Here is a 16,206-nt window from a genome sequence, read left to right as displayed (position 1 = left end):
TGCTCTCCCTCCCCCATGCTGTAACCTGTGATGCAGGTAGCCCATACACTGCACACTTTACACCCCCTGCATGAACATGTAGTATAAGCCTCCATTTTCCATGAGAGTAAATATTAGGCATTTCTGAGTAACAAGTATCCATAAAAAGTTCAAGCTTTCTGAGAAGTGTTTAATCTGTGATTTTTTTTAAAAAATTATCTTTGGGCCAGATCCTCAGCTAAGAGAACACCAGTGAAGTTAATGCAGCGCCAAATGATTTACACCAGCTAATGTTGTTTTCCTTAAATAGTTAAAATAGAGTTGTTTATATCTCTCACACTTTGTGGAGAAAAAAGAATTGTAATCAACCCAGAAAACAGTGGGACCTAAATTATAGAAGACCTTTGCTGCAACCTAAGCGTACATCTACACTGCAGCAGCGAGGGCCGCACTGTCGCATCCCCACTGCTACATTTAGCAAGCTAGTATAGGTACATCTGCACAAGCTGGATACTACCCCCACAGCTGTAATGTAGGCACATCCTTAATTACCTTAATTAATTGTTTGCTGTTGTGAAAGCTATTATATGGAATACGCCCGTTTGTCACTGTCTCATAAATTGCTGGCTCACTAATTTGTATCCTCTTCTGAGCTGGGTTGAACTAAAAATATTTTTGTCTAAATGATAATGTTAGACTTTTTAGGAGATTTCACAGATGCATGTGTCTTAAAAATAAATGTTTATTCTTACCTTATACAGAATGTACAGTATGTATAAAAGGATTCCAAATCCATAAATGGGTATGATCTGCCCCACGAGACCTCTCCCACTGCCACCTCCTCCTCCACCACCCTTGGCCTTTGCAACTGCCTCTGCCAGGTGAGACCTTGGAAAATGAGCACCAGAAGACCTGCCATCGGGGGCCATCTGGTGATGCATCATTGGTGGAAAACGACTTGTCTTCCCTGAAAAATAAGTTGAAAATGTTTCTTCCATTACTTTTTATTTTTCTGTACAGATGTGAAATAGTAGTTTGCAGGGTTGGCTTCATTTCTGTGTTCTTGTTTTAAAGCACCACATTTGCATTGATGAAAGTGTAGTGTGCTGATGATAAAATTGTGGATTATTATTCACAATGTGCAATAGTGTCAAATACGTAATCATAATTTCTGTCCTCATGTTACAGATGGGGAAAATAGAGATGTGGCTAAGGACTGAGATAAACAGATAACTTGCCCAAACCATAGAGCAAGTCAAGGATTAGAACTCAGAAACTCTTACTCCTGGTTCTGTGCGCTATAGGTCGCTAAATATACCTCTCTTTCCTGGCCAGGCCTAATTCTGTTAGCACAGACACAGTGCCCATGTACTCCAAGGAACTCTGCAGGAATCCATGCTAGCAGATCTTGTTTCAGGATTGTGATGTTATTTGGCACAGTAAACTGTACTGGATTCTTTACAGCTCATGTATTTTATGGTCTTAGTTTAATTACTAATTTTTAATTCAAGAAAGGTGCTGGTTGCACAAAGTATTTACTTACAAAATATTAATGGAGAGATTGATAGATACAAAAAGCAAGGGAAGTATTTTTGCAGGAGTGGGAAATGGAATAAATTAAAATTGGCACTGAATTAAGGGGTGCTTGCCCCAGCATCCCACCGGGCCACAAACCCCCTGGGGCCCTGAGTCTAGGTTATGAATTACAGTGAGTAGAAAGATTGTTTTAGAGGAAGTTATAGAAATTATGTTTTAAAACTAATTAAGGCCTTATTTTAAAAGTTGCTGACTAAGTAGCAGCTTTTCTTTTCCTTAAAGTGAGCTGGGTGTGTGCATGTCACTAACCAAAAAAATGTCAATCTAACGCAGCTCTAGCAGTGCTTTCAGAGTTAATATAGTCTATTTTACTGAATTATTAAAAGTGTACCTTGTAAGACATAATATCTTATTTACAAGAGTCTTGTAGATACAGTAGGAATGTCTTGTAACAACAGGTTGCTATGCAAACAATTACGATGTCATACACAAAGAACCATCACTTCAGGTGGGGAGTAAGCAGCAGGAGCAGAAAAACTCATAGGAAACAGCTCTCATAGTCACTAAAATGCCCTTTATAAAGGCGATCAATTGCAGGGTGGAGGCAGAGGTGAAAGTAAGCTGGTACGGGCCGGTACGGAGGACCGGTAAGAAAAGGAGACTGACTGAGGGAGGGAGAGAGAAGCCTGCTCCCTGCATAAGAATAATTCAAACTCAGCTGTTCCCTGATGGTTCAGCCCCCAGGGCTAGGTTTTTGGCATCCTTGTTAATTTCACTCACAGTAGCTGAGGGGAGGGGGTCAAGGGGAGGGTGTGTTTGACCATGGCAGGGGCCGTCTTTTTCTGCCCCCGGGATGAGGGGATCTCTCCAATACTAATATACACAACAAATACAAGCATTAGGCTGCACAGCTTAAATCCAGAACTAATAAAAGCAGGTGGAAGGGGAAAACTCACTGTCACATTGGTTTCTCGGCTCCTCCCTCCCCCTCCTCCAGCCAGGCTGCAGACAAGGCTCTGCATTCCTCCCCCCACACCTCCCAGCAGGGGTTCTCCTCTAGGCTCTAGCTTGCAGAAATGACACTGGCTGAGATGCCTGCTGCTGCCGCCTGCAAAAGAACAGTTTAAACTCAGCTGTTCCCTGTGCAGTTCAGTGCCCAGCGTTATGAGCCGTTTCTGGCATCCTTGTTAATTTCACTCCCAGTTGTTGTTGGGGGTGTGTGACTATGGCAGGGGCAGTTCTTTTCTGCCCCCAGGATGAGGGGATCTCCTAAACACAATCAAAATCAGGAACCATTTCCAAGTTCAAATCTATCCCATTCCCTCCCCAGCAGAGGATCATGGTTGTGATGTCCAAACTGCTTGCAGATCCTCTTTGAAATGTTACTGTTTAAAAAAAACAACACAAAAAACATGGAGAACATGGTGGAAAGATGTGTCATGATGATTAGGGTTTATTTTGGGCAAAGCAATTTTGCTAAAGCAATTAAAGATTTACACGGAAAGCAAACAGTCCCCATAGACAAAACCACAAAGGGATTGGAGGGGAAAACTGAATCGTCAGGGAAATTATTGTGCCTCCTTTGAAAGCAATAGTAGTTTTCATTCCAATCCACCCTCTTTATATATTGATTTAAACACCTGAAATGTCCTTAGGACATCTGGTGCAATCTCAGATCTCTTTTCGTTTTGTCCTGCCTGCAGAGTGCAGAGGCTGAAATTGACAAAACTTTCTCTAAATATCTTGTATATTTCATGAAGGCTATTCCAGTTGTCCTTCATTCACCCCTGACTTCTCCTCCCTCCCCCCCCCCCCACCTGGCTGGCTGGCTGTGGTTTTTGCCTTGGTTACTTACTCCTTGGCAGACCCAGCCCAGCGGCATCTGCTGGCTCTCTGCAGGCAGCAGCCCACAGGGGCCGGTTGCTGGGGTCGCTGCTGGTCGGTGGCAGGCTGCAGCTGCATTGACACATTCATACACATACATACAGTCAGAGGTGAAAGTAAGCTGGTCTGGTCCAGTACGGCGTACCAGCAAGAGCCAGTATGCCATGCTGGACCGCATCGACTTCCACAGCAGGGATTGAAAGGGCTCAGAGCTCCCCGCCGCTGCGGGCAGCCCAGAGCCCTTTAAATCCCAGCCACGGCTCTGGCGGCCGGGCTGGGGCCAGGATTTAAAGGGCTTCGGGCTTCCCTCAGCGACAGGCGCTCTGGGCCCTTTAAATCCCTGCCCCAGCCCCGCAAAGCTCGGGGTTCCCCCTGGCGGCCAGAGCCCCGAGCCCTTTAATTTGCCCCTGAGCCCCGGGGGGCTGCCAGCCACCTCTGCAGCTGGGAGTTCCTGGTTGATTTAAAAGCTCTGGGTCTCCCAGCCACAGCTGGTTCCCCAGGGTCTTTAAATCTTGAGAGGCCATGCCTCTTCCAGATGAGGCCACACACCCCCTTAGGACTCCAGAAGTACTGGTAAGTCCTGTAAATTACTTTCACCCCTGGGTGGAGGGGACAGAAATATGTGACAGACAGAACTGTTTTAAATTGATGATTTTTCTACATCTTCCATGAAGCATCAACCACCCTTTAAAAACTTAAATTTACATAAAGAAATAAACTTAGAGCTAAAGGGACACAGTCAACTTGAAATCTAGTCATTTACAAAAAACAGAGTTGAAGTAGCTTCTGATATTACGCTTGCCCCTGAGTTTCACTACCAATTTTTGTAATTTGGCACTATTTTCTTAGTTTTTTTTAAAAAACACTTCCCCATCCCTTTCCCTTACTTTGTGAGGCCAACCCCCCCCTGCACACACACACACACACATAGAGACAAACAACAAAGGAAATTGACTACACGGGAGAAAGTGAAATGATGGAGTTCAAAGTGCTGTCAAATCCACAGTCAATAAAGGGAAACAGACAGATTTTTTTTCTGCCTCCAATCTCTTTCAGCTCTAGTAAACTTTGGTGCCAATAGTAGGTAAAAAAGTAATGAAAAGTAGTTTTAAAAAGCAATTTTCACAAATATGTAATATAAAACATTATTTCATATTTGGTATTAGTTGCTCATAAAAGACTGTATTTCCCTATTAAGCCCGTGGTGGCAGGACAAAGAGAAAAATACAAACACATAAGTATGTTATGTGGCTGCTCATCTCAATGAGAGAAAAACATTGAAAAATATCTTGAGTTTTTAAAAAATTAAATTTGCATAAAGCCAATATTTCAGCCCAATGCCACTTGAAACAGTTCCCTAAAAACCAGCTGATTGCGAAAATTACAACAAACCCTCATAAACAGATGCTAGTATCAGTTTTCAGTGATGTGGGTATGTCATGTGAAGTTAATGCTTGTAAACGATACCTGGTTGACATCCCTAGAAAATGAAATCCTCTAGCCACAGTGTATCCCATAATGCTTTATGGGAATATGACGACTGGGGTATGTTTTATGCTACATGTTCCATGTAACTTATCTCTGTAAAGGTTGTGGTCTACTGAATCTATTCATCCGATTTGTACACCTATATCATTTTTGTACTTGAAGTTATGAATATTGGCTGTATACTTGCTTGATTTCTAAGTAAGCTTTGTAAGGCATTTGGTCAGTTTCTTTAGAAAGGAATTTGCAAAGTTAAGTGCCCAATCAAGAAGCACTTAAAGAACAATGGATCTTGGAATGCTCCAATTCACATAAGAAGTCTACTTGAGGATGTTCAAGGAAGTATGTGAACCATGGCTGCTACCTGTAGTTCTGAGTCATGCATGGACATGTGACTTGCCTATGTGATGCCAAATCTCTATCTTAGAGCTAGACTTTGTATAGGAGTGAAAAGGGGGTCGCTACCCACAAGAGAAAGTCTATTTAAACCCCTGGGAGACCCCTCCATGTTGTCTTCAGCTGGCTAAAGAGAGAGCCTCTCCACCTCCAAAGATACCTGAAAGGAACTGGAACAAAGGACAGTAACTACAGGAGGTGTGAGTGATTGCTGGACCCAGACTAGAAGGAGACTAGTCTGTAAAAGGCAGCTTACTGGGTGAGATTTTTATTTGTATTCAGTTTCTTAGACATAGACTTGCGTGTTGTATTTTATTTTACTTGGTAATTCACTTTGTTCTGTTACTACTTGGACCCACTTATATCCTACATTCTGTATTTAATAAAACCACTCTTTACTTATTAACCCAGAGTATGTATTCATAGAATATTAGGGTTAGAAGGGACCTCAGGAGGTCATCTAGTCCAACCTCCTGCTCAAAGCAGAACTAATCCCCAAATGGCCCCCTCAAGGATCAAACTCACAACCCTAGATTTAGGGGGCCAATGCTCAAACCACTGAGCTATCCCTCTCTCTAGCAGTGTTATAGAGGGCAAACAATTTATGAGTTTACCCTGTATAAGCTTTATACAGGGTAAAACAGATTTATTTGAGGTTTGGACCCCACTGTAATTCAGACCCTGGGGCTGTGTTGGAGCAGACGGGCGTGTCTGGCTCAGCAAGACAGGGTGCTGGGGTCCCGAGCTGGCAGGGAAAGCAGGGGTAGAAGTAGTCTTGGCACATCAGTCTGGCAGTTCCCAAGGGGGTTTCTGTGATCCAACCCGTCACACACACAACAGCTACAACTTATGTGCTTCCAGCATGAGCTTCCTCACCCAGCTCTGCCATTGGACGTAGTTCAGTTTCCATACTCATTCACTCCTTGACCTCTCTGCGGAGGCTATCAACACGATTACTAATTGATACCATTGTACTGGGGTTTATGATATGGACAGTCATCCAGGGTGGACTGAGACCACCAGATTTCACAGAGGCTGCTGAGCATCCCTCAGACAGTAAAATTTAAATTCACTATTGTCCTGGGCTGGATGCAAATTGACATTTGGTGAAGTAGTCTTGGCACATGTCACTATTCACTCATTACATGTTACTTTAATTTCTCCAAGTTCCTTTACGCCACCCAAGAGGGTGAATGTTTATTATTATTATTTGCATTCCCCCAACAGCATGCTAGGTGATTTACAAAAAAAATAACATACAAAAGATTGCTGCCCTGAGAGCTTGCAAATCCAAAGAGATGGTGTATGAATGATGAGGCGGTGAAGATGAATATAAAGCAGGTCTGTAGATTGATAAGCATACATCTTTTTAGTGCCACAACTTTGTCTGGATTTATTTTTATCTTCTTTTACTCTCTCAATACTACATATTATTTTGTATACTTTGTCAGGTCTCCTTTCTAAACTATCATCTCAATCTTTTCAAGCTCTCTTCAGATGGAAGTTCTTTACAACTCTAATATTTTTCATTGTCTGTCTTTGAAACTCAACCCCCCCACACACTATTTTTGCAACACCTGTTCTGAAAGAGGTGACCATAACGAACCCAATAGCCTGTGTAATGGTGTATCACTAGTTTATCTAATAGTATTATAACATTGTCAGTATTTCCCATGCTATTTCTTATGCATGGCAACATTGTTTTCTACACCATGGCTATACACTAGCAGGGCTTTTTATGAGCCATCCACATCGATACCCTCTTTCCTGAGTGGTTACACTTAGTTTAGAACCCAGCACCACGTAGGAGTAGTGGGGTCCTCTGGGCCAACCAAGTTCAGAAATGATGCACTAAGTGGTGTTAGTGTAACACCTGGACAGACTCCCTTAGGCTACGTCTATACTACCCGCCCGGGTCGGCGGGTAGCGTTCAACTTCTCGGAGTTCGATATATCATGTCTCATCTAGACGTGATATATCGAACTCCGAACGCACACCCGTCGACTCTGGAACTCCACCACCACGAACGGCGGTGGCGGAGTCGACGGACTTCGATCCCGCGGTGTCTGGACAGGTGAGTAGTTCGAACTAAGGTAGTTCGAGTTCAGCTACGCTATTCGCCTCTTTTGTGCTAAGAGTCAGTATCCCCACATCACCATGTGGTGGGATTAAATCCCCTACTCAAAAGGTTCATATCTTTCTAGATTAGCACCCAGCCAGGAGGATACCAGAATAGTCCTTGATAGCTATTCTTAGTTTGCAGGTACCAGGCAATAAAGGACTTCTGCCCTCCAGGACCAAAACATTCTTAGAATAGTGTGACGTTACATTCCATATTTTTTATGGAAATACGCTTATGATATGGATATGGTATAACAGACATATTTTATGCAAGATGGGTCTTGTAAGGTATAATCGGAAAGGTTATGATTTACTGAATGTGATTATCCAATTTCTAGGCATGCATCATTTCTGTACCTAAAGTTAGGAATATGGACTATGTAACAATTACAACTGTGTGTGCATTTGGGAGACACTCACTAAACAATAGGCCATCAGCTTTGATGGGCCATTAGGAAGAAACAATAAGACTTTGAAGATACTAATCTCTCTCCTTCCTGAGAGGCATCCTGGGACAAAGCTGTGACACTACTAAGTCAGGTGGTCCTATCAACTGATACTAAACACCATCTTGGATGTCTAGTAATTGTCTATTAAAAGGCGGGGGAGGTCAAGACTGGGAAACAAAAGATTCCCACCTTATGTAAATCTTATTTAAGGCCGGGTAGTAAGGCAAACAGGACTCTTATCCATTGCCTTCCTGCCCAAGAAAAAAGACTGCTGGAAGTACATGAAGAGACAAAGGAGTTGAGTGGCAGGAAAGGCAAGGGCTGTAAAGAGAAATAACTGGAATTCTAACTACACAAACTCTGCAACTTGCCTAAAACAACATTTAGGGTGAGAAATTACTTCTTGAAACCAATCTCTTTAAGATCTTAAGCTTAGTATGTGTGTTTTGTTTTATTGGCTTAGTAATCTGCTTTGTTCTGTTTGCTATCCCTTATCACTTAAAATCTGCCTTTTATTGTTAATAAACTTGTTTTGTTTAGTATTAAACCCAGTTTGTGCGATTTCTAACTGGGGGCAAGAAGTTGGGCATATCTTCCTCCACATTGAGGGAGGGGGCAAATTTATGAGCTTACATTGTATAGATTTCTGTACAGCACAAGACAATATTATTTTGGGTGTACTTTCCAGAGGGGAGCTGTACTTGAGTTCTAGGCAATTTCCTAGCTGAGACTTCTCAGAGAGCTGTTTGCAGACTCTGTGTGATTCTGCAGCTGGTGCATTCCTTCCTGTGTGGGTGTGTGTGCACTGCCAGAGGCCGGAGAGCCTAATTCAGCAAAACAGGGAGAGGGAGCCCAGGCTAGTGGAACAGGCAGGCTCAGTGAAATCCCAGTGCATCAGGTGGCATCCCAGAAAGGCCGGGGGGGGGGGGGGGGTCGCATCACATCACAAATAGTCTATTACAATTTTTTTTAACCAGAAGTTATTAAACTGTCTTCCTTCTCTTTCAACTTGAGCTAATTGAATATTCTGCCTCAGTAAGATGATGTGACACCATCCTCTTCCCTCCTGCCCCTAACCAAAATACAAATCCTGATAGAGCCCAGATCCACATTCCTGTTCTGTCCCCTTTGCTACCAGAGTAACACTGCAGGATCTAGTCCCCAATACTGGTAGTAAGTACTGCTTCTATAGGTCCCTTTAACGCTTTGAGAAGGGGAAAGTACTATCTCATGGTAGGCTTTATGCAACTTTTTCTAAAGCTTAAAAATATCATGCCATGGCCCTTTTAAATGGTTTTCTAACTCATTCCTGACTAAGACTGTTACTCTCCTGCAGAGATGAATACCAGTATGGAAGCCTCACATACCACTCCTTGAATGTCTTTGCAGTTTAGTCACCCTAAATCAGAACTTCAGTTACATAATCATAAATACATCACATCACCTTTCATACTAGCTAAAATCAGATAGTAAGGGCAAGCTCCCATTAACCCTGTTAACTTTAGTGGGGCTACAGAGTCAAATAAAAGAGGTAAGTGTCAAACAGACATTTGCACTGTATTCATGTGTGTTAAGAGGTTGAGTTTTCTCTAGAGTGTAGGTGAAATCCTATTTAGAAATTCGACAGCATGTCATAATCACAGCGTTTATTCATCCTAAAACTGATTAAAGGAAGTTTTAAACAATCTACTCTAATTTAAATGTGATTAAGGAAAAGGATACAATAATCCACTTCAAACTCCAAGTGATAACATTCAGAGCCCAGGAACAGCTACTTCTGTAAGGATATTGCATGTGGTACAGCTAGCGAGACTCTTTTATTGAGTGTTACTATACCCAGCTTGACTATTTATCAATATCTACACATTTTATTTCTCATTAAGATTAAACTGCTTAAATCATAAAACTGGATTTAAGGTGTAATACAGGATTCGTCCATAGCTGGCTAGCTGCAAAGTGCTGACTTTTGATATCAATGGGACACATAGGAAGTATATATAACCCACTGTCACGTTAAATTTGTAATCCACCTATACAGACCTCTATAGTACTTATATGGCTTCATAACTGTAGTATCTGAGTGCTCACAATCTTTAACTTATTTATCCTCAAACGCCTGTGAGGCAGGAAGGTACCATAATATTATTTTCTTTTTACAAATCAGGAACTGAGGCACACAGAGGCTAAGTGACTTGCCTACAATGACACAGGAAGTCTGTGGCAGAGCACAGAAATGAACCCAGGCTAGCGTCCTAACCACTTCACAAACTGTGAACAACCAAACAGCACTAGCTAGACACACGATGCAGCACCTGGGGTAAAAAGCCTAGGAGTCAGAAGACATAGGGTCTGGTCACTGCTCTGCCACTGGCTTACTGTGTGGCACTGGTCAGATCACTTCACACCTGTGTTTCAGTTTTCTAATATAAACTTGGTTTACTTTTGTAAAGTGCTTTGAGTTCTAAGGATAGAAAGCATTATATAAGTGCTAGTTGTTAAGTGAGCCTAATATTAAACTCCAAACAATTCCTTTTAAAACATGAGATTTTTATGTTTAATTTTTAACTTAACTTCTGAAATGTAAAATAATAAAATAAAAACTCTTCTATATTAATCAAAATATACAAGGTAAAGTTTGTTTTTTTTATATAATGTTCCAGCTATCTGAAAAGTGGCTTCATGATAAATGTCAAGTCCCATGCATAACACAGAAGATCTAGAACAAACCATGAAGGAAGCACCTACTCCGTCAGACGTTCTGCCACTAAATTGCAAGAATAGCAGTGAGATACAAAAACATCCTTGACTTTAGAAATGCAAATACTAGTATCATGAGAAATCTACCTTCAAATTATACTTATGACATTTCATAATTATGGGTTGCATCGGTACCATTTATTCTTTTCCTTTGAGCTTTTCATTATAGGGAGTAAAAAGAGAACTGTTTTTCAGACAATCATTGAAATTAGGAATTTTAAAAAAAAATCAGATCATTCAGTACATCTCCCTCCCATTTCCTACAATATATTTTCCTCATATTTTCTCCAGTCCAGTTTTATATGTTATAAGCCAGGGTGCTTCTATCACTTCCTTCTGAGCAACCATTCTACAAGCTAATGCACCGCACTAAAAACGAATGCAGTTTTTCCTGATATTTAATATAAATTTTTCCTCCAGCCACCAAATCATTTTTATTGCTTTTCTCTGAACTCTCACTAGTTTGCCAATATCTTTCTACTGGGAACTGAATGCATTATTCCAGGCACAGTCAAACCAAACAAAGATCATACCTCTACCTATAGGAGGCCCAAATTATGTTAACCTTTTTCAAGCCACCCTACATTAGGAGCTTATGTTTAAATCACTGATCATTAACAGGCCTCTATTTTCTAGGTTTTCAATTCCCACTAGATCTGTGTTTTGGTTATTTTTCTTCACACGTGTTAGTTTACATTTTCCCTCAATATGACTTGTTTTATTTTCTTGACACACTTTATGTCACTTGAGCTATTGCTAATTATTAAGGCAATGGTGAAGACACAACTATATATGCTTTTGGTACGAGCAACTGGTGTAATTTCTCCTAAGAATGTACTAGACACGGTATATATTTCTTATATAAACCTGGCTTAGGACTGCTTTTTAGGGAAGGGTTCTTGCTGTGTTCTTAAAAGTTTAAAGTTGAAAAAAACCCAGATTAAGCTGTTTTAGGAATACACATATGAAATTATGTTGCCAAATGACAATGCAAACATTTTATAAGATCAAACAAAAATTAAACACTGCAAGGAGCGGGAGCAGGGGGAGAGAAGGTGTAAAGGACAAGATAGTTACCGTTAACAGAAAAGTTCTCACTAGGTGGAACCTCCCTGACTGAAGGAAATTCAAATGCTAATTGTGTCAAGATCCAGTTGCTCAAAAGACTGATCTAAAGTAGAATCTGTTGTACACTCAAAATACAGGTGAATGATTTTGATTTTATTATTCAGAATTTTTAATACAGAACTAATTGCAAATTAACTGCAAATCCATTGCTCAGGAATATTTTTTGCCACTCAGACACAAAGTGTGTGTGGTTTTTTTTTAAGTAACAGTGAATAAAAGGGACCAATGTTATAAAATACACAGGATGCACTGCTGAAGACTATATTTTAAAGTACTTTTTTTAAGTGTCAGTACAGACTTTATTCCTCTCCTCTAACCAATAACTTATTTCAAATGCTTAAAAATATTTGAAGATTGTACATACCGTATTTTCCGGCGTATAAGACGACTTTTTATACTAAAAAACAACCCCCAAAAATCAGGGGTCGTCTTATACGCCGGGTATAAACATACTGTAGCTTCGGCTACATACAGAACGTCCCTGTGCTGATACTGTATGTACCGCGCTGAGCCAATTCCGGCAAGCGGTGTCATCTATTAATGCATACAAAGCCTGCTCGGATTGGCAAAGGTTGTAATAGCCCGCCTCTCTGACTCAGCCAATCTGAGCAGGCTTTGTATGCATTAATAGATGACACCGCTTGCCGGGATTGGCTCAGCGCGGTACACACAGTATCAGCAGAGGGACGTTCTGTTTTGATTTTGCAGTTCAGTGGAGCTGGCCCTGCATCCCTAGGTATGGGGGGGGAGTGGGATTCAAAGGGCTCTGGGCTGCTGGCAGCCGCGGGGAGCCCTGAGCCCTTTAAATCCCAGCCGCGGCCGGGAATCAGAGGTCTCTGAGCTGCCCGCTGTGGCGGGGCGCCCAGAGCCTTTTAAATCCCAACCGCAGCGGGCAGCCCAGAGCCCTCTGATTCCCAGCGGGCAGCCCAGAGCCCTCTGATTCCCCGCCTTGGCTGGGATTTAAAAGGCTCTGGGCTCCCCGCCGCAGCGGGCAGCCCAGAGCCCTCTGACTCCCCGCCGCGGCTGGGATTTAAAAGGCTCTGTGCTCCCCGCCGCAGCGGGCAGCCCAGAGCCCTCTGACTCCCCGCCGCGGCTGGGATTTAAAAGGCTCTGGGCTCCCCGCCGCAGTGGGCAGCCCAGAGCCCTCTGACTCCCGGTAAGTACCGGTAAGTCAAAACCATTTTAATTAAAATTATTTAAATCAAATCTGATGTTATTAAATGGTGTTGCCTCGGAAGGGGGGGTAGTCTTATACGGCGAGTATAGGCCAAAACCTATGTTTTAACTGGAAAATTAGGGGGTCGTCTTATACGCCCAGTCGCCTTATACGCCGGAAAATACGGTAATGTAAACAGACACTGCCAATTTAAGTAGATACAAGAGTTTTCCGAAAGAAAGTTAAAGTAGCCTTTTGCATAATAGCATAGTAGACATTAAAGATTCGTCACCCCTGCTCCTTAACTCCTACAGTAGTGTGTTTTACTGCTTTCTTAAATGAAAAAATACTTCTGAACACTGCTTTGCTGTTACAGTAGTTGACATACCCACTATGTTATAGACGTGTATGATAAATCTCTTTTGGACAATGTCTGATTCTAACAAATTGCAGAAAACTTTAAGCATGTTTTATTCAGACTAGAGTTGAGGCATTTGCTTTAGCTTTAAAAATGACATCGGATTGAATTTATAGGGCATTTGAACAAATTGATATTGTACTTACTGTTTAAGAGGACAACTAGTGACAAGAAAATGAATCACAGCTGTTTAATCAAGATTTACTTCATTTTTTATGGAAAAATAAAGTTTAGTCTGTATAACAACTGTAATGAAACCACTGCCATCAAATTGAAAAATGAACTATAAACTTAAACTGAAGTTGTACAGCTGACAGAGGTTACATCCTCATCAGAGTAAGGCATCTGTGGTCAGCCCTGGAGGCTGCTGAGCACTGTCCCTGATCCACCAACACACAAACTCAAGCTTAACTTAAACATGAGAGTGGCCCTACTGAAGTCAAGTGCTTAAATGTTTTGATGGATTGGGGGCAGAGAGCTCAGCACCTTGTTATCTCAAGTCCTTAACGTGCTACCAAAAAAACTAATATTAGACATATAAGCACATTGTTTCTGCATTCCATGTTGAAAGTGAGATGACAAAACTACATACAAAAAAAGCTTGTAAATCTGTACTGAAGTAATTTGCAAATATGAACATTTGCAACAAGTTTGGATTTGTGTACCTTTACTATATAAGCACTGTTAGTCCTCCGGATGCAAAATGAGATCTTCTAGCAAGTTTGCCTTTATAAGAACGTCTTTCAGTTGCTTACAAAGGTTATCCCAGGGAGAGTGGAGTTAGTAAGATTATTTAACTATATGATCATATCGATGCCACAGAACTAGAAGAAAATGGAATTTATCAAAGGTGGTGTACAATTAAGTCACCTTATTAAATCCCCATTCCTGCAATTAGATCTGCTAGCGTGGATCCCTGCCCCCTTGCAGAGCCCCACTGATGAAGATAGGATTCTGCACAAGGGGCCTCTCTAGTGGATTATGATTGCATAGTAAGGGACAAAGGGGTAAAAAAATAATTTCTTCCTGTACATAAATAAACCTAACTATATGTCATGTAAAATGTATTAAGAAAACCTGATATATTGGTAACAAAATCAGAAATAATATTGGAGTAGGAAACTAAACAATATAGATGATTTAAATGAACTTTTATTTCATGACACTTCAAAAGCAAAATGTAAAAACAACATAAGAAAATGTCTTTCAAATAAATGACAGAACATAATGAATAAATGGATACTGTAATTTGATCTCCCTTTACATAACTCAGACAAAATTTACTACACACATTAAAAAATAAAACTATTTTTTTAAGAGTTTTGATTAAAAGGTTTTTGGGAAAGAAGAAATGTAAATCATGTCAGGGATGGGAACACTGAGCTACTACTCCGCCTTTGAAATTCCTCGGTATACAAAAGATCTCTGAAATGAGAACAAGAACAGGTGAGATGGAAAAACATTTGGGTGAATTATAGAATCCTTTTCATTCCAGAAGCCACCAATGCATTTTATGCAGGCATTGCACAAACACCACCATCGAAATGAAAGCTGTAACCTTGGGGGAGCAGAGCTGCAGCCAAACAGACACTATACAATACTAGGGGGGGAATTTTTGGCCAGGTAAACATATTCTTACAAAACAGTTCAATGAAATCATCATTTCAACTTGCAAAGCTGCAGATCCCATAGTACTTTACACCCATAAGTGAGAAACGCAAAATATTAATATGGCTCTATGCCTACCTACAGTAGTATTTTAAACATGGTACCTAAGCTTCTATTACTACCAGCTAATGCAAAATGCTGGATGAGAATTTTGGAATTATAAACATCCACTGAAATGCACAAAACGCCTTGGGACCGGCTTTTTGCCATGTTTGTGCAGCACCTAGCACAACAGGGCATTCGTCCAAGACTAGGGCTCCTAAGCGGTAGGTAACACAACTAATAAAAGCTGCCAATTGTGGCTGGGGCCGAGATCAGGCTAGTCCCAGTCTAAGTGGGTTTCCCTATGGTCGGATTGAAACAGGGGGGCTCCGTGCTGGGCTCAGACACAGCAAGCCGCAGACACCTGCACACAGGGACCCAGAGCCAGAGCGGGCCGCCCAGCCCTGCACCCAAGAGCCACACAGAGCGAGGGGCCCTCAGCGAGGACGGGGGTGCGTAGTCCGGGGCGGGGGTGAAGGGGACCAGCCCCAGGCGTGGGGGTGGCAGTTCAGCAGCCGACGCCCCCGATAGGGATGTGATTGGCCGCCACGTCCCTGGAGGGGGCGAGGGGCCAGGCCCCGGGGAGGCCTCTTACCCTCGGGCGGGGTGGGCGGCGCGCTGCCGGGCTCCTGCCTCCCGCCCCGGGACAGGAAGGTCCTAGGCAGGAGCAGGGAGACGCACAGCACCAGGCAGGAGACCATCGCCACCTTCCGGACGGCCGGATACGCCATGGCCGCCCCCAACGGCCGCACGCGCCCGAGACAGCCCCTCCTCCCCCCAACCGACCGGAAACTGCGGACGGCAACAGGAACCGGCAGCCGGCTCCAAGGGTAACATCCGGGCTGTGGCCCCTGACGTACTTCCGGCGCGTGCTGCCTGGGGAAGGTGCAAGCTCAGACTCCGCCTTCCTCGCAATTGGCTGATGGTCGAGCGGGTCCGAGCGGTGGGATCATGCGCACTAGGGACGGCTGGGCGGGTGCCGTTCGCTGCCGGTACTGGCTCGGGTCAGCCTCTGCTGCATCCCGTCCCCGAGCCGAGCCGGGCCGGGCCGGGGCGGGGAGCAGAGCCAGGCATCGCCGGCGCGCCAAGGGGGGAGTCAGGGGGCTCAGCTCGACCCAGCCTGGGGGAGGCGGAGTTCCCAGTTTCTTCTCCCGTTAGCGAGCGTCCCCAGCCAGACAGCAGCGCCC

At 42.9% G+C, this 16,206-nt stretch overlaps 1 protein-coding gene across 2 annotated transcripts in view; it reads right to left on the bottom strand.

Annotated features, from left to right (window-relative positions):
* Positions 1 to 15,842, bottom strand: part of RIC3 (RIC3 acetylcholine receptor chaperone) — a 32,498-nt gene extending 16,656 nt beyond the window's left edge. For both annotated transcript variants that reach the window (XM_039535036.1, XM_039535035.1), the window contains exons 1-2: positions 15,615 to 15,842; positions 732 to 946 (exon numbers count right to left, since the gene is read on the bottom strand). In XM_039535036.1, coding sequence (XP_039390970.1) covers positions 732 to 946; positions 15,615 to 15,750 — 351 coding nt within the window. In that variant the 5' untranslated portion in view covers positions 15,751 to 15,842. The remainder of the gene's footprint in view (positions 1 to 731; positions 947 to 15,614) is intronic.
* Positions 15,843 to 16,206: the final 364 nt, after the last annotated feature.

This window comes from Mauremys reevesii, linkage group 4 (genome assembly GCF_016161935.1).
Source record: "Mauremys reevesii isolate NIE-2019 linkage group 4, ASM1616193v1, whole genome shotgun sequence".
Classification (NCBI taxonomy): Eukaryota; Metazoa; Chordata; order Testudines; family Geoemydidae; genus Mauremys; species Mauremys reevesii.
Note: the sequence above shows the minus strand (reverse complement) of the source record. Positions and strands in the feature narration are given on the sequence as shown.